The sequence below is a fragment of the Trichechus manatus genome, unplaced genomic scaffold (assembly GCF_000243295.1).
Source record: "Trichechus manatus latirostris isolate Lorelei unplaced genomic scaffold, TriManLat1.0 scaffold00272, whole genome shotgun sequence".
NCBI classification, from domain to species: Eukaryota; Metazoa; Chordata; class Mammalia; order Sirenia; family Trichechidae; genus Trichechus; species Trichechus manatus.
In genome coordinates this window covers 367,763-386,372 of record NW_004444208.1, presented here as the reverse complement: position 1 = coordinate 386,372, position 18,610 = coordinate 367,763, and the positions used below count along the sequence as shown (strand labels likewise).

General features: G+C 37.4%; 1 protein-coding gene across 2 annotated transcripts in view; it reads right to left on the bottom strand.

The window, feature by feature from the left end:
- Positions 1 to 18,610, bottom strand: part of DYM (dymeclin) — a 265,159-nt gene that overhangs the window by 227,035 nt on the left and 19,514 nt on the right. For both annotated transcript variants that reach the window (XM_023724953.1, XM_004389970.2), the window contains exon 3: positions 18 to 70. In XM_023724953.1, coding sequence (XP_023580721.1) covers positions 18 to 70 — 53 coding nt within the window. The remainder of the gene's footprint in view (positions 1 to 17; positions 71 to 18,610) is intronic.

Below are 18,610 nucleotides of genomic sequence, written 5' to 3'. Positions count from 1 at the left end.
ACATTTTTTCCTCTTACCTAAAGACTTGCAGACTGAAACGGTTGCCTCCTCCAAGAGCTTCAACTCTGTACTGGAGAGACAGAAGAAAAAGGTGATTAATAACTATAACGCTAAATATGTGTACACTAACTAATTAAAAGAATATATAAACAAGAGAAACAATTTGGAAGAAAAGTATGGTATATAGTAGTGAACAATAAGATCAACAAAATAAAGTTTACACTTCAATTAATAATGTATTCAGAAAATTTACTATAATTCTCAATATGAGATTCCTAAGAGCTCAGGATGCTCTTAGGCATTGGAGCGGGGGTGGGAAAAGACAAGAGACAGAATGGGTACATAAACTTCAGTGATTTATAAATATGGAGACCATAAAAAGACAAAGAAACAGACAAAAAAACAGACAAACACAGATACAGAGACAGGAGGCACAGACAGACGAAGACAAGCAAGACACACAGGCAGGAGATAGAAAGGAGACAAAAAGAGACACACAAAAAAAGTAAATACAACAAAAATTTGACAATTGATAAATCTAGATAAAATGTACACAGGTGCTCATTTTATCACTTTTAATACTTCTATAGATTTAAAATTTTGCAAAGTGAGATGCTGGGGGAAACGCACACAAATGGAGAGTTACGGAGAGAATTGAAATATGTAACAAAAGCATTAAATTTGAGAAGGGGGTAAATAGAATTGAAAGAATTTGTGAAGGTCCAAGTTCATATCAAATTTTAATTCAAGGATGGAAGCTCTAAGGCTAACCATTAAAAGAGTAGAAAAGCATATGCAACTAACAGCACACAGAAGGGCAAAAGTAGAATAACAAAGTATATTTAATCAATCTAAAAGAAGATAAAAAAGAACTTAGAACAGGCAAGACAAATAGAGAACAAAAGGTAAGATGACAGATATAAACAAAAATATATTTAAGTATATGTAATTATATTCAGCGTAAATGGACTACAAATATGACTAAGACCATGACTGTCAGTCAGAATTTTAAAAATAATAAAATCTATGCTGTTTACAAGAGATACAATTAAGAATTCAGAAAGATTGACTCTTCTAAAATCAACAAACAGGTTAAATGCAATTCCTATCAAAATCCCAGCAAGATTTTTGTAGATGTAGATAACCTTATTATAAAAATTTATATGGAAAGGTAAAGGACTTAGAATAGCTAAAAGAATTTTGAAAAGCAAGAATAAACTGGGAGGAAACACTCAACCCGATTTCAAGACTTAACGGGTTACAGTAATCAAGACAGACAGTGCTGAGGCTGGAAGCTATGCCATCAGTTATTTCATATGCCAGCAAGGTCACACATGGTAGACAGGTTCCAGCAGAGCTTCCAGACTAAGACAGGCTAGGAAAAAAGGCCTGGCGCTCTATCTGGTAATCAGCCAACGAAAATCCTACATATGACAACAGAATATTGCCTAACACAGTGCTGGAAGATGAGCCCCCTAGGTTGGAAGGCACTCAAACATAGCAACAATCATCAAGAAGGCACAGGACCGGGCAACATTTAGTTCTGTTATATATAATGTTGCCATGAGTCAGAGCCAACTCCACAGCAACTAACAACATGGTAATTCTATGTTTAACGATCTGAGCAACCGAAGTTTCTTTTCTGAGGTGATGAAAATGTTCTAAATTTGACTGTATGATGGTTGCACGTGCCTGTGAACATAGTAAATCTCAATGAATTTTACACTTTAAATGGGTAAATTGGTATTATATCTCAATTAAACTTTCTAAAATGGAAAAAAAAAAAGAGTGCTAACTATCTATATGGGATCACACTGACAACAGCAACTCAGAAGATTAGATAGGAACATTAGGGGGCAGTGAGTGTATGTTAACAAGGGAGGAACAACTCAGAAAAGGAGGGTGAGAATGGTTGCATAACTCAAAGAATGTAATCAATGTCACTAAATTGTACAAGCAGAAACTGTTGAATTGGTGTATGTTTTGTTGTGTACATTCTCAACAACAACAAAAGACAAAGTGCTACTGGCAGAGTGACAGAATCGAACACCCACATGAACAGACTCACACAAATGGTGCTCAAGAAATCAGACATCAACAGGTAAAAAACCTAAACCTAACACCTTATATAAAAATTAACTTAAAATGAATCACAGATTTAAATGTTAAAATATAAAATTTTTAAAACAGAACAGAGCGAGAAAGCTTTGGGACCTAGGACTAGGTGAAGAGTTCTTAGACATGACACCAAAGGCACAATCCATAAAAGGAAAAAAAAAAAATCGATGCTAAAATAATTGATACACCTTCGACATATTGATTTGAGACATATACTTATGTAATAAACATAAAAACATGGACAAAGAAGATACACTATCAACTCCAGAATATGGAAGGAAGGGAAATAGAATAGGAAGGGACGTTTCATTACATTATTTCTTTAAAAGTTTATTTCTCTGATAAAAAATCAGAAGCAAAAATGAGAAAATGGTAAAAAATGTGTTAAATACGGAGGAGGGAATATATGAGAATTATTTATATTTTTAAATCTTGGAAGTATTTCATAAACAAATTTCTGATTTAACAAAAAAAAAAAGCAAATTAGGCATAACTCTGTTGTACAGAGAATCAGTATCTACAAAATAGTGTCAGTCTCCAGAGAAAGAGCTGATGGCGCCATTAGGGAAAACAAGGAATAAGATGAAATCAGCATTTACCCAGAACAAAGTTTTTAAAAAAAAAAATCACCACTGCTCCCCTCCTAACAGAACCTACTTTATTTACTGTCTCAGATGTGAGCCTGCATCTGCTAGGTAACCTTCTCTTCTAAAGCCATATTGTGGGTGCTTAGCACATTTCCAGAGTCTTAGCTGATCTAGACTATGTAGCACTATTCTCAAAAAAAAAAAAAAAAAGTGAAATTTCAACTTCTAGGTGGTCTACAAAAACAAAAACAAAAACCAAACCCATTGCTGTCAAGTCGGTTCCAACTCACAGCACATTCTAATTAAAAACAAATGACAAGATAGAAAGCTTGTTTCAGTGGAAATCAAACTTCAGAAGCAAAGACAAATATTACTTTTCTTTAAAATTTACAAAAGAAAACACAATTGACAACTGTTCATTGATCCAAATGTAGTATACTGATTCAAAATGTGCACTCCAATTCTAGCTCAACTAGCTACGTGACCTTGGACTAGTTTCTTAAATCTTTGTTTTCTTAGTTTCCCCATATACAAGGGTAAGTCAGAAAGGATTACTACTAGGGTTCCAGTTCATACATGCACGGGTTTATTCAAAACAAAACGCGTTTAAACACGTCTGTGCCATCAGTGAATGGCTGCAGACAAGTTCTCTCAGTAATACACTTGTTAGGGTGCCTTCAAAAAAAAAGAATACTTTTTAGGCCATGGAAAAAACAATTTTGAGGTCAGGGCTAATATCAAATTTTTAACAAAACTCAAGTGGACATCTTCCCAAATCACTGAAAATTTGCAACAAGTTTACGGGAATGCTGCCCCACATAAAAGTGTTTTTGGCTGGATCAAGTGTTTTAAGGAAGGTCGGGAAGACCTCAGAGATGAGCCACGAAGACGACTCAGAGGGTTACGGAGGCTGTTTTGGGGGAGTCCAAGGGCGTGATCTTGATAGATTTTCTCAAAGGACACAGGACAACCACAGGGGGTTATTATGAGGAACTTTTAAGAAAACTGAAAACTGCATTGTCAAGAAAAAGGCTGTGCAATTTTTTTCCATCACAACAATGCACCTGCTCATTCTCTGAGGACAGCAAGGGCCACCCTATAAGAATTTCGTTGGGAGACCTTACCCCATCCACCCTACATCCCTGATCTTGCCCCATCAGACTTCTTTTTGTTTCCAAAACTCAAAGGACATTTAAAAGAAACACGATTTGAGTCCCCTGAGGGTGCCAAAACTGCCATTTTTACGTAGTATAAATCAAACAGCGCAGAATTCTTCAGGGAAGGGTTAGAGAGATGGAAACACGGCCTTCAGAAATGTACAGACCTAGATGGAGGATATGTGGAGAAACAATAGCTTCACATTTTGATACTTTTGTTTGATAAAGGTTTCTATGATTTTGTAGCAATACTTTTTGACTTACCCTCCTAAAACAGAGATAATAATAGTACCTGCCTCCTAAGGTTGTTGTGATGATTAAATAATATGTGTAAAGCCTCAGAATAGTGCCTAGCACAAAGCAAACCCTCAAAAAACAGTATCAATTGTTGATTCCAAAAGGTAGTATTTTTTCCTAATTAATAAATTAAAATACAGGTAGTCCCCGAATTTACAACAGGGTTCCATTCCAATGATTCTATTGTAAGTAGGTTCTGCGTAAGTCAAATACCTCATTTTTTTTTTTTTTTTTTAGTTTCCATTATTATTGCCTTTTATTATCAGTGTCTTTATAAATTTGATCTTTATTAGTCTTTGGGGGTTGGAAACATTACATATAAACTTAGATATATTTTAATACATACGTACAAAATACACAAATCATAAGAATGTACTCCAACGATGAAGAAGAGTTGGACAACACTGGCCATTTTGTCAACTGTAGTAACAACTCCACTTGGTAGAAGGTTCTGGATCATGTGGACTATCCCTGGGAATGGGGACGGCGTTTCTAGTCAGAAAATTAGGGAGAGTTGTCTGTACGGTCCTTTTCTTTTTTCTTCATATATTTCCCAATAACATCTCACTGCTTCTCGAATCTACCTATTGACTTTAGCAAAGGAATCAGCGTTTGGGTTCGTGTTTTCAAACAACTGAAGCCCCTTATTTAGTTTAGAAAACCAAATCTATATAGTAAAGTGTTCTGAACAGTAAAGCATAAAATGGAACATCTGCAAGTGAACATCTGAGAATGATAACATCAGCAAATTAATTATGCACTGCAATACTGTATGTAGTACATATTACTAATGATAAGATGTAAAAAAAAAAAAAAGGGATCATAAGTGCAGTTCAGCAAAGCTGGGGACTCCCTATAATGCCTTACATTTGCTGTACCCTTTAAATGCTTTTCCAAGTACTTTCAAATTTATTAGTGCATTTAAACCCCATAAAAAACCTCTTCCAGGATAGTTACAAACCCTATTTTTATAGATAAGCAAACTGAGGTTTCCAAGAAATTTAAGTAACATTCTCAGAGTCAGGGGTCTAGGAAGAACAAAGGACAGCTTTAGAGTCTAGTAAACTATGTGACTAAGTTAAAAATTATGTGGTCTTTTTGGCCAACAAACATAGCACAGCAAATCCTCCAAACGAGCCCCCAGCCCTCAGGGTTCTCTGTTATGGCTGATGAAACACACTTTTAAAAAGAGGCCCATAGCACTAAGGTTTTCAATAAGAAAAGTTCAGGAAAACTGATTGTTTTAGCTAACTTTAGAACTATGCTGCCCAAAATGGTAACCAATAGCTACATATCCTACAATAAAGTGTCTGTAGCATTTATCACTATATTAGATATTTTCAGAGTGTATGCCCACCTCACAATGTCTGTCTGCTGTCCTCCCCATCTCTTTTTTCTATCCTTCCACCTACTATTTACGGGTGAGCGGAGGTAGCCAGATTTGTTCAGCAAACTCCCGGATCCACTCCTTGGCTATAGCTGACTAGATCAAGGACAGGCATCTAACCTAAGCCAAGCCAGAGTCTTGGGAAATTTAGAATTGAGCTGAAACTCAGGCTTTCCATATGGCTGGAATTTGGCTGTGAAGCTGAGGGTTATGGGAAGCCATACACTGAATCCACTGAGAAGCAGAGAAAGCCAGTTAGTAAGAAAGATGAATAAAAGAGCTATGCAGAGAGAAGCAGAGATAAACAGAAAGGACTCTCAGGATTCCTGCTGACCTTTCAATTCTTGGTAACAGTTCTTCCTGAAGCCTAGCTGTGTTCCTGATCTTGGATTCTATGAGACACTCCTGTCTCTTTATTACATATGCCCCATCTCTTTTTGGCGTATGCTAAATCAAACTGGTTTTTGTTAATAGCCAAAAGACTTTGAATTAATAAATCACTGGTCAGATTCAATAGTGCACATTATAGTACTAGTTGGCAAGAAGTGAGAACTATGAATTACTTGGTTTATTGGTTACTCAGGCAAAAAAACAAAAAGAAGTATAAAATGCAAAGGATTGTAAAGAGCTTTATGAGGTTAAAAATTAGACCACACCCATAAAATCTGTTTCACTGGTGCTTATACTTTCTTCAGTCAATAATCACTTTCTTTTCAAACTGGCTGAAACCAAGAGCTTCCATTATATAAGAAGTTTCCATTATGAAGGCTATAGCCTTCACAAGCTTCTGAGTTTGTTCACTCAACAAACACTTCCTGGGTGCCTAGGACATGCTGGGCTCTGTGAAAGATGGTGCCTCTGCCTCCAGGCTACATGGAGGAAATGAAGAAGCGGAGAGACTACTGGGTACAAAGAAAGTGTTAAAACCAAGACTAGCCCTGTGTTTGAGCTCAAAGGAAATATACTCAACCTATCCAGGAAGGAATCAAGGAAGGCATTCTGGAGGAAGCAAATGTTCCGTTTAACCTGAAAGACCAAAAGAAGGCAGGCAGGCAGACACAAGGGGAAGGCTTACCAGGCACAAGAAATAGTGTAGGAAAAAGCATAGCGGTCACAGAGAGCCTGGAATGTTTGAGGAAGTAGAGGATAATCAACACAGGAGAATGGCAAATGACAAGGCTGGAGAAGTATACCAAATGGCTGGGGTATGGAGTTCAGTTTTCTCAACTTATTCCTAAAACAAAGGTATTGGCTGTTCCCAACACAAAAACCTAAACAGGGTTCTGATTTAGTTGTATTACAATAGTAGTCTATTAACAAAAAAGAATTTCAACATACATCAGAGGAGCTGATTTGGACATCACTTCCTCCTGGAAACCTAAGGCCAACTAAGACTGCCTGTAAAGCACCCAATCATAAAATTGCGTACACTATAGCATAATGCCATTTACTTCTCTGTGGCCCCACCTACATTTAGACTCATTCATCATAGTATTCCCAACCTGGTAACAAAGCAGGCATTTAATAAAACTTTACTGAATGAATGAATTCCAATTTTAGACACTTCATTACTAGCGTATGAAATTATTTCCCCCCTGCACCTCAGGAAATTCTCCCCACTCTTCAGCCCTCAAGGCAAGGTCGGCCCTCCTTAGGCCTCCTCTACATGGCCAGGATCTGAAACGGCACCACTGCCACTAGCTTCTTAACAACCACCACTTCAGGTCAGAAGCATCTTCACAGCCCAGATTACAAACTCTATGAGAACAGGGAGAACATCCCATTCACCCGTGCATCCCTCACCATGCCTGGTACCGTGGCTCAGCCTGAGGAAAAACACTTGGTTATTACCTATTAAATAAAGAACTCATGGAACTCTGTTACAGTGTCCCTGAAATTTCTGCACTCTGAAGCTTTACTTATTTCTACAAAGGAAATCGGCCAGGCACACCCCTGCCAAAAGTAACACACTGGTTGTTATAATAGAATTCCTTTCCTCTCATTCCTCTATACTCTAATTTTCTAAACTTCCTGGAACATTTTAAGAATAATCGGCTTCCCCATTTGCTTGATTTAGAGCTATAATGAGGTGGTAAGCAACTGAGGTGGCTGGTAACTGTTGCTGCCTGTTATAGGCATCTATGCACAGCCCTGTTTTAAACAAATGAGCTCAGATGTTCTGGCAGCAGGCAACTAACAAATCATTTGCACTAAATAAAAGTAAAATGGTACTGCAAAAATATGCCAATGTTTTAAAGACAATTACAATTAGAAAATGAATGTTGTTTCTGAAGGCAGATTTGAGGCACTGGAAACATGCAAAAAAGGGGCAAAAGGCAGCAGTCAGAATATTAATACAGATCAAATACATTAGTACCACACAGAGTACTTTAAACTCACTGTATACATAAACTCCACACCTTTGGGTCAATTTGAAAAATGTCAATAATTGAAGATTAGAGATAAATACTTAAAACTAGTAATATCTTACTCTCTCAATCCTTTTCTAGTGATTGGTCTTTCCTAATGACGTGTCCAAAGTAAGCGAGTTGAAGTCTTGCCGTCCTCTCTTCTAAGGAGCATTCTGGTTGCTATTTCTTCTAAGATTGATTTGTTTGTTCTTCCGGCAGTCCACAATACATACAATATTGTTTACCAACACCACAGAGTATATCGATTCTTCTGTCTTCCTTTTTCATTGTCCAGGCTTTGTAAGCATATGAGGCAATTGAAAAGTCCATGGCTGGGGTCAGGTGCACCTTAGTCTTCAAAGTGACTTCTCTCTTTTTAAAACTTTAAAGAGGTCTTTTGTAACAGATTTGCCAGTGCATTACATTGTTTGATTTCTTTTTTTTCCTAAATCTTTTTTTGTGTGTGTGCTTTCCGTGAAAGTTTACAGAGTAAACTAATTGTTACAAATGTTCATTATAGTAGAACGTAGGTAACATTCTTGAAATAACAAAATTACAGAGACGGAAACCTGATTAACAGCTGCTACAGGTTAGGGAAGAGGGTTGGAGATGGGTGTGGCTATTAAGGCAAAGCACAAGGGAGCCCTGTAGTGAGGAAAACAGCTACCTATCTTGATCATGCTTGTGGTTACACAAATCTACACATGATAAAATTGTATAGCTATACATACACGAGTGCATATGTAACTGACAAAAACTGAATTAAGCTCTGTAGATTGTACCAAAGTCAATTTCCTGGTTTTGATATTATACAATACTATAGTTATGTGTTACTATTGGAAGAAAATGAGTGAAGAGTATGCAGACCTCCCTATATATTTTTTATGCAGTTTTCTATGAAATCTATAATTATTTCAAAATAAGAAGTTTTAAAAATTGAGCTATAAAAATACAAAGCTGTACAAAAAAGTTACATAAATATACACATTTCTAAAATATACACAATTTTGCATGCACAAGATTATGCTATATAACTGGCTTTAACCACTTTCTATGATTTGGATCTTATTCCATGTCTATAAACATATGATCATTTTTAATGGCTGTACATTGTCCCACCATGCAAATATACCATTTTTGTTTGTGTATACAATCTCTTTAAGGGTGGACATTTGGGTTGATAGCAATTTTCTGCTATAATGAACGTCTTTACACATATTATCTTTCTACATATATATTTTTGAACTTGTCCAATTATCTTCTTAACATAAATTCTAGAAGTAGAATTGCTAGGTCAGTGAACACTTCTGTTCTAACAAATATTGCCAAATTACACTCCAGGAAGATTTAACCAATTACCATTCCCACCGATAGTTCATAACTGTGGTTTATAAGCCCACACATATTGCCAAATCTGCAAAATTGCAAACCCGGATCTTTTGACATCACATCCAGTGATTTTTATACTTATAAAAGCATGTGTCAACAGTTTGCAAGCATAAGAATCTTTATTACAAATACAGATTTTATTTCCCCTAAAATGGCCTATGGAGAGGAATTCATAAAGGATGTGATGTCTAACTAGCAAACTATTACAAGGCCACTATAAATTTAGAACAAATTCTATTCAACACTACCTAAGTTCTTCCTTTGTACCACGCAATCAATTTCTGTATTAAACAATGTGGGGAATGGGGCACATCAATAACTACTGTAGAGAAGTTAAAGGCTCTTTGGATTTAAATTCTGTTTTACAATTCTCTGACAAACAGCTCTGGCCTTAACTTCAAGGATGGAATAATGAAGAGGATACAGAATTCTATAGCTGTGGTAGAAAAAATAAAAATTTAACAAATATTAAGTAAAAAATGGTGAATTTTTTCCTTATAAAGATAGATGATCAACTACATTAGCCACTTATGCAGAAAATGCCTCCAAATGTCATCAGTCACAATTCAAAGGTGACAAAAGAGAAGAAAAACCCTGGCCTTCACAATTAGATCTGTTCTCTACCACAACCTCAGAGGAGAACTGCCATTAGTTCATGAATGAAGGAATACAAAGATGAGTGCTCAGTGTTAAGGCATGCATCTTTCATTTATCAACAGAGTACCACTGTCAGATACCTAGCGGTTTCCCAAATCTGACAAGCAATAAAGAACACTTGTTGGTAGGAAAAAGGTAATTTCATAAGAAGCCTACAGGTCAAGAATTCAAGCTTCTACAACCAAAATAAATCTATAAAATAGGTCATCTAGAGGCATGGCCAAGATGGTGGAGTAGTCAGATGCTTCCGGCGGACCCGCTTACAAAAAAGGCTGAAAAAACAAGTGATTTGATTATATATGGCAATCTGGGAGCCCTGAATGTCAAAGGCAGAGTTGAGGAACTGGACTGAGTGGCAGGGGGAGGGAGAGACAGTTCAAAAGCAGCGAGGAGTTGTCAGACCTGACCCAGCAGGAGCCTAAGCCCTTCAGGCCTGATCAGCTTGGGGGTGAGCAGTGAGGCAGGCAAGCAGCCGTGCTCAGGAGGCGCGTATTCTGCACCAGGAGAGACCCAGAGCCAGAGACTCTACTCAGCCACCCAGAACCAGTGAGAAGCAGCCCTTGACGAAAGATAAGTACTTGCTTACAGCCTACCGCGTGGATCAAAAACACCCCCCTTCGGGAAAAAACTCTCTCCCATTTACCTCCCTGCTCCCTGCTCTGCACTAGGTCCTGGACCAGCTTCAACAACTGCTGAGTCCCCTGCGCCAGAAGTAGGATCCGTCACATGCCCAGAGCCATTCTCCCTGCCTTGGAGAGCGAACAAATTAACAAACGGGAAAAAATAAACTACCGGCTCCTCTTAGCCAGGAACCCAGGGTAGGCACAGCACCTTTGCCCAGGCAAAGGCATAAGGGATCCATGGATTTTGAGTGCCTTTCCCCCTGCATAGACTTGTGTGGGCCCATCTCAACAGCACAGGCCCTCATTACCGCAGTACAACAGGGTATATACCGAAAGTCTAACTTCAAGTGTTTCAGCTGTGAAGTGGCAGGTTCTTGACATTTGACACTGCTCTGCCCATTAAGCAGGGTCTTCACCTACCCACATCAGGGGCCTGAGGACTGGTGGCTCCACCCACACCACCTAGGCACCTGCGATAGAGGCCCATGAATAAGAGGCACCCCCCGGTCCTTACAGCCAACAGCATTAGGTGCTCATAGTCCGGCTGCAAAACCCACCCACCTTCGCACTCTAGGGAACAGGGACACGCCTTCCTCCTGGACACCTGGGGTGGCCGTCAGCCCCCTGCCTTGCTCAGAGTGTGTCCCCCTGCTGCAGCCAGATGCCTGTGCCTACACCAATCACTGGTTTTGCTGTACTTTTAAGCACACCAATCTCACATGTGAATCTCAATAACGAAAGATGATAAACTCATAGTTGAAATTCCTTAACTAAAAGCAGATGGGCAAAGAGCTGAGAAATGACTTGTGGGGGGTGGGGTGGTGGCGGAATTATACATAGATCTGCTGGACAAAGTAAGTATAATTATAAAGCTCATAAAATAAAAACTCTGAAAATGCTTAAGTCCCTTTCACTGGAAATTCTGCCATAAAATGATTTCAAAATTGGTATTTTTTATTAAGGATGTCATTTTTAGCCCATAACATACATATTGTCAAATACGTAATGTCTGTCAGTTTAAGACACAACCTGAATAAATCAACAAGCAACCATTCAGAAAAGTATAGAAGTATTTGTAAAGATTTTTTTCCCCTTACCTTAGCAAAGAGAGAATTACAGAAATCATTCACAAAACTAACAAGAATCAGCCCATTCAGTAGTTAAACTGCGGGAATGTTAACTTTTTAAATGGGCCTCTTCATAGGAAAAACTCAAAGGATAAAAACTGTATATAAAATTTATTACAGCAACTTTTAAATGCACCTAGCAGAACTGAAAGTATTTACATTCACGATTCACAGACAATCCTATATGCTGTCATTCAACTTCAAAATGAAAGGAACTTTAACTATTATGTTAAAATTTCAGTAACTAACATATTAGATAATGTTGTATTTCTTTTCTCAAGAAAATAACACAAAAATTGACTTAATAATTTAGATTCCAACCAACACTGTGAGAAAAGAAATGACGGATGCACCTGCAGCAAATAAAACTTATGTGGCCTCTTACTTTAATGCTTTAAACAATTCTATTTTCCCCATTTTAACACAATTACCCACAGTTCTTCAGACTTTTAGTTTAAGGGATCAATCAAATCTAGGCAAACTCAAGCGTCTTCTAAAATGATTTTTCATACCCCACTACCATCAAGTTGATTCCAACTCACAGCGACCCTAAAGGACAGAGCAGAACTGCCCCATAGGGTTTCCAAGGCTGTAAACTTTACAGAAGCAGACTGCCACATCTTTATCCCACAGAGTGGCTGGTAGGTGCGAACTGCCAACCTTTCGGTTAGCAGCAAAGCGCTTATCACTGTGCCACCGGGGCTCCTTATGATTTTGCATAGAGAGGTATATATGAAAGCACAAGAAAAAATTAAGGTTTTGACTCAAGATGTAAAAACTGAACTTCTTTTGGTCCCTCAATTTGAGAAAACAAGATAAAAAAAAAAAAAAAACTTGAATTACTTAAATTATTTATTCCCTTAGCAAAATGGCCTAGTACACTATGTTGGTCACCATTCAAGCAAAGCCTATGATTAAAGAATGAGAAGAGAGTTTAGAAATCTCAGGCCCATCTCCATGACAGGGCAGATTGTTTCAACTTGAAAAGTTCTAATGTGCCAAAAAGAATAAAAATAAACAGAAGCAGAGATAGGCATCAAAAATTCAAAGAGAAAAATAATTTTATAATCATTAATTTTTTCTGTCAGTTAAAAACTTGTGACCTAAAGTTCAATAAAAGTCTCTTCCTGTTGCTCAACTGAGGAAACAGGCCAAGAAACTTTGTGAAAGGATCATTCAAGCAGCTCCCCTTAAACAGAGTTGACACACTCCACTCAAGGGAAGGTTAAAATATTAGACTTCTCATCAGCTTGTGTTATTGTAAATAATGGCACTCCAACAGAATTTACCTGTTATTATGACCTGTTGCTTTGAAAACATGAACATAAAAGCTGGTGATTCTTTTCTCAAAGATTATCATACAATTCAATGCTGTAACTCTTTAGCCATTATTTGATGCTCAGTCTGTAACTACTCTGTGCTTCCAAATGGAGCCAGTGTAGCAAGATGATCAACAGAATTCACCTCTAGAGCTACACAAACCTGGTTTACATCTGGTCCATACCGGCTACTAGCTGTGGGACCTTGGACAACTTCCTAGGCCTCAGTTTTCTCACGTGTAGGGATAATAATAGCATCTTCATCGCAGACTTATTGTGAGAACTAAAAGAGAAAATGTGCCTAAGGCTCTGAGCCCAGCACCTGGCACACAGTTAAGTCTTCAATAAATAACTGCTAAATTAACAATGACGTATGCTTGCAAAACCTCTTAGCTAAATGTACAGATATTTTATAATGCAAGAATGATTCCTGAAAAGAAAAATCAGAGTGGTAATTGGAATCTACCAATGCTATAAAGAAATGGAAGGCATTTAAAATAATTTATAAAAGAGTATACAACAAACTGAAGTTTACAAAACATTACGTGAGTACAATCTTTCCACATTACAGGACAGCTACAGCAGACTGTACTCGATTCCCAAATACCTACATTAAAACATGCTCATCTCTGGAATACCACGCAACATAAAAAACCTTTACTCTCTATGGAATTTGGTCTCTTGCCATTGTTCTGCCATGCTGGTCTTCCTGCTGTTCCTCTAACATGCAAAACTTATTCTTGCCTCAAGACCTTTATACTTGCTGTTACCTCTACCTGGAATACTCTTTCCCCAGGATCTGCAATCCTCATTCCCTAACATCATTTATGTCTCTGCTCAAATTATGCTTTCCCAGAGACCTTCTATCTAAACAAATCTCCCACTTACACTTGCTCCCATTCTGTCACTCTCCGTGACCTTGCTTTGCTTTATTTTTCTTTACTGGACTTGGCACTTCCAGAAATGACCTTATATATTTATTGGTTTAGTTGTTTATTGCCCATCTCCCCTACTAAAATATAAGCTGTATGATGGCAGGGACCTTATTTCTCATGTTCCCTGCAACATTTCCAGTCCTTAAAGCAGCACGGGGCAAATAGAAGGCATTCAGTAACTATTTTGGGGGTAAATCAATTTAAAAAAAAAAAAAAACTTACTGACAAGAAAAGATGTCAAATACATTAAGTAAAAAAAGTATTAACAGTAATACAGTATGTCTCATCTTTGTAATAAAAAAAAGAAGGCTATAAATACTCATGTCTATATACAGTTTGGAGCCCCGGTGGCACTGTTAAATGCTTGGCAGCTAATCAAAATGTCAGTGGTTCGAACCCACCAGCCACTTTGCGGGAGAAAGATGTGACAGTCTATTTATATAAGGATTCACTGTCTTGGAAACCCTATGGGGCAGTGCTCCTCTGCCCTATAGGGTCGCTATGAGTTGAAATCAACTTGACGGCAACAGGATATACAGGTATGTACGTAGAAAAAAGTATGGAAGAATATATATCAAAATATCATCAATGGTTATCTCTTTGTGATGAAAATGAATATTTCTCCTTTGTTTATTTTCTAACTTTCCTACACTGAAGGATTACTCATGAAATTATAAAAAAGAAAAGAAAAAAAGATTATTTTACCAGGAAATCAATCACTAAGAACTCACTTCACTTGCATAATTAGGGATATACACAAAAATTTGGCTACAAGGAAGTTCAGCATAGCTTTATATATAATCATGAATAATAAGAAACAACCCAAATGTTCAACATTAGTTAAATAAATTATGGACATCCATAAGATAGAATGCTCCACAACCATTTAAAATTATGTTGTAGGATGATGTGAGAGAAATGTTAGTTAAACAAGCAGTGTGTAAGAATATAATTCCAACATTTTTAAATGAGAGGCAACTGAAACAATATAAACCAAAATGTTAATAATGGCTACTCCTGACTTGTTTTTCTTCGTTTGTCTGTTTTTCCCTTCTCTCTCTCTCTCTCTTTTTTTTTTTTTTACCTTCCTTGTGCTTTTCTGTATTTAAAGGTACTAAAAATGAAATGCGTTACTTTGGTACTGAGAAAAATGGTTTTAAATGACTGTGCCAAAGGCTGCCTTCTTGCCTTATATGAGCACCATCTAGTGCTCAGTATATATAAATATGATTTTTATAATGCAATAAAGGTTTCTAAAAAGTAATCTTTATGAAAAGTATATTGCTTAAGCACAAAGACAAATATTACTACATACAGTGCTCAGCTTAATTTTTAAAACGGTTGAACAATTCATTCAAAGGAGTCACAGGAACCCCTGAAACTACTGCCCTGAGATAATCTTTAAACCTTAAACCAAAAATATCCCCTGAAGTCTTCTTAAAACTGAACAGTAGCTTAGCTTAACTAGCAAAAAATGTCTCTGCCTTGAGCACTGTGCTCTGTCTATATGAGATCAAACCGACAACAACAACCCGAAAGATGAGACAGGAAACTTAGGGGGCAGTGAGTTTACATTAATGAGGGAGAACAACTCAGAAAAGGAGGGTGAGACCGGTTGCACAACTCGAAGAATGTAATCAATGTCACTGAATTGAAATGTACAAACTGTTGAATCGGTGTATGTTTTGCTGTGTGTATTCTCAACAACAACAACAAAACAAAATTTAGAAGAAAAAAAGACTCACAGGACTTTTAATCATCAGGCTAAAGCAGTCATCAGAAAACTGGTTAAATTTCTGCTTATTTTCATCCCTCAAATATTTCAGACTAACGCAAGACAGAGCCCTTGCTCTTTTTAAAACTAATGGCTACTTACTTCTTGAAAGAAAAGGAAAGTCAGATATTTTAGATACATTGTTGTTGTTGTTAGGTGCGGTTGAGTCGGTTCCAACTCATAGCAACTCTATGTACTATAGAACGAAACACTGCCTGATCCTGTGTCATGCTCACAATCGTTATGCTTAAGCCCACTGCTGCAGCAACTCTGTCAATCTATCTCGTTGAGGGTATTCCTCTATTTCGATGAGCCTGTACTTTATCAAGCATGATGTCCTTCTCCAGGGACTGATCCCTCCTGATAACATGTCCAAAGTATGTAAGACGTAGTTTCGTCATCCTTGCTTGTAAGGAGCATTCTGGTTGTACCTCTTCCAAGATAGACTTGTTCATTCTTTTGGCAGTCAATGGTATATTCAATATTCTTTGCCAATATCACAGTTCAAAGGCATCAATTCTTCTTCAGTCTTTCTTATTCACTGTCCAGCTTTCGCATGCATATGATGCAACTGACAATACCACGGCTTGGGTCAGGCGCACCTTAGTTTTCAAGGTGACATCTTTGCTTTTCAACACTTTAAAGAGGTCTTTTGCAGCAGATTTGCCTGATCCAATGTGTCTTTTGATTTCTGGACTGCTGCCTCCATGGGTGTTGATTGTAGACCCAAGTAAAATGAAATCCTTGATGACTTCAAACTTTTCTCCATTTACCATGTTGTTGCTTGTTGGTCCAGTTGTGAGAATTTTTGTTTTCTTTATGTTGAGGTGTAATCCATACTGAAGGCTGTCGTCTTTGTTCTTCATCAGTAAGTGCTTTAAGTCCTCTTCACTTTCAGCAAGCAAGGTTGTGTCATCTGCATAACGCAGGTTGTTAATGAGTCTTCCTCCAATCCTGATGCCCCACTCTTCTTCATACAGTCCAGCTTCTCGGGTTATTTGCTCAGCATACAGATTGAATAGGTATGCTGAAAGGATACAACCCTGACACACACCTTTCCTGACTTTAAACCATGCAAGTATCCACTTGTTCTGTCCAAACAACTGCCTCTTGATCTATGTACAGGTTCCTCATGAACACAATTAAGTGTTCTAGAATTCCCAATCTTCCCAATGTTATCCATAATCTGTTATGATCCACACAGTCGAATGTCTTTGCACAGTCAATAAAATACAGGTAAACATCTTTCTGCTATTCTCTGCTTTCAGCCAGGATCCATCTGACATCAGCAATGATATCCTTGGTTCCACATTCTCTTCTGAATCCAGCCTGAATTTCTGGCAGTTCCCTGTCAAAATACTGCTAGAGTCACTTTTGAATGATCTTCAGCAAAATTTTACTTGTGTGTGTGATATTAACGATACTGTTCGACAATTTCCACATTCGGTTGGATCACCTTTCTTGGGAATAGGCATAAATATGGATCTCTTCCAGTCAGTTGGCCAGGCAGCTGTCTTCCAAATTTCTTGGCACAGACAAGTCAGCACTTCCAGCACTGCATCCGTTTGTTGAAACATCTCAATTGATATTCCGTCAATTCCTGGAGCCCTGTTTTTTGCCAATGCCTTCAGTGTAGCTTGGACTTCTTCCTTCGGTACCATCGGTTCCTGATCATATGCTACCCCTTGAAACAGTTGAACATCGACCTATTCTTTTTGGTATAATAATTCTGCATCATTATATATCTAACGCATACATTAACTACATTAGGATGTTTTATTCTCCCCACAAATCTATGTGGTCGGTATTACCACTTCCATTTTACAGAAAAGCAGCAGAGTTCAAAGGTCACTTCCTCTTTGGTTGCCTCCAGAAAGGAGTACTGCATGACTAGAGGACGGGGTGGCAAGGAGACTTTTCATTAAATATCCTTTGGTAACTTCTGACATTTGAACCATGGGAATGAATTACCTTTCAAAATATAAAAGAAGCAAATAAATATTTGTCACTTATTCCATGAAGTCTATGATTGGCCCCACTCCATTCCAACTCAGAGCGAAGAGATGATGTCTTGCTGTTTCCCAATGCTGCCATGTGCTGCTACTATAATAGCCTTTATCACACTTCACTGTAGTCACTAGTTGTTTGTCTTTACAGATAGATTATAAGCCCTTTGAGGGTAAGAGACTACATTTCACGTAATCTAATTAATAAAGAAAGGCTCCTTACACGTAGAAATTGTTGAACTGGTGTATGATCTGCTGTATATATTCTCAACAAAAACTAAAATTAAAAAAAAAAAAGCTGTTTTACAGAAAAATTCCAGTTAATATATGTGGAAGAAATGAAAAAATTAAAAATATTAACATTTTTGTAACCTCTAATGAAATAGATGACTCAGACAAAAATTCTCAGTGGATGCTAAAACATACTGAAACCTCTGATTAATCTTAAGTATGATAATTTTTATAATAAAGAGTTAATATGAAATATTGTTTTTCACCTATCAGATTGGCAAAGGTCAAAAAATCTAAACATGCATTAAATTGATAAAGGTGTAGGGAAATAGACCCTCCCAAACATTGCTGATAGGAGTGTAAACCGGTACAACTTTCATGGAGTACAGTCTAGCAGTAGCAACCAAAATTACAAATACACATATACTGTGACCCAAGATTCTACTTTGAGGAATTTATCCTGTAAGATATACTTCCATGCATGAGGAACGATACATGCAGCATAATTCATTATAACAAAAGATTGGAAAAAAACCTAAATATTCATCAATAAAAAACTGATTAAATACTCTGCAGCCATTAAAGACAGCTG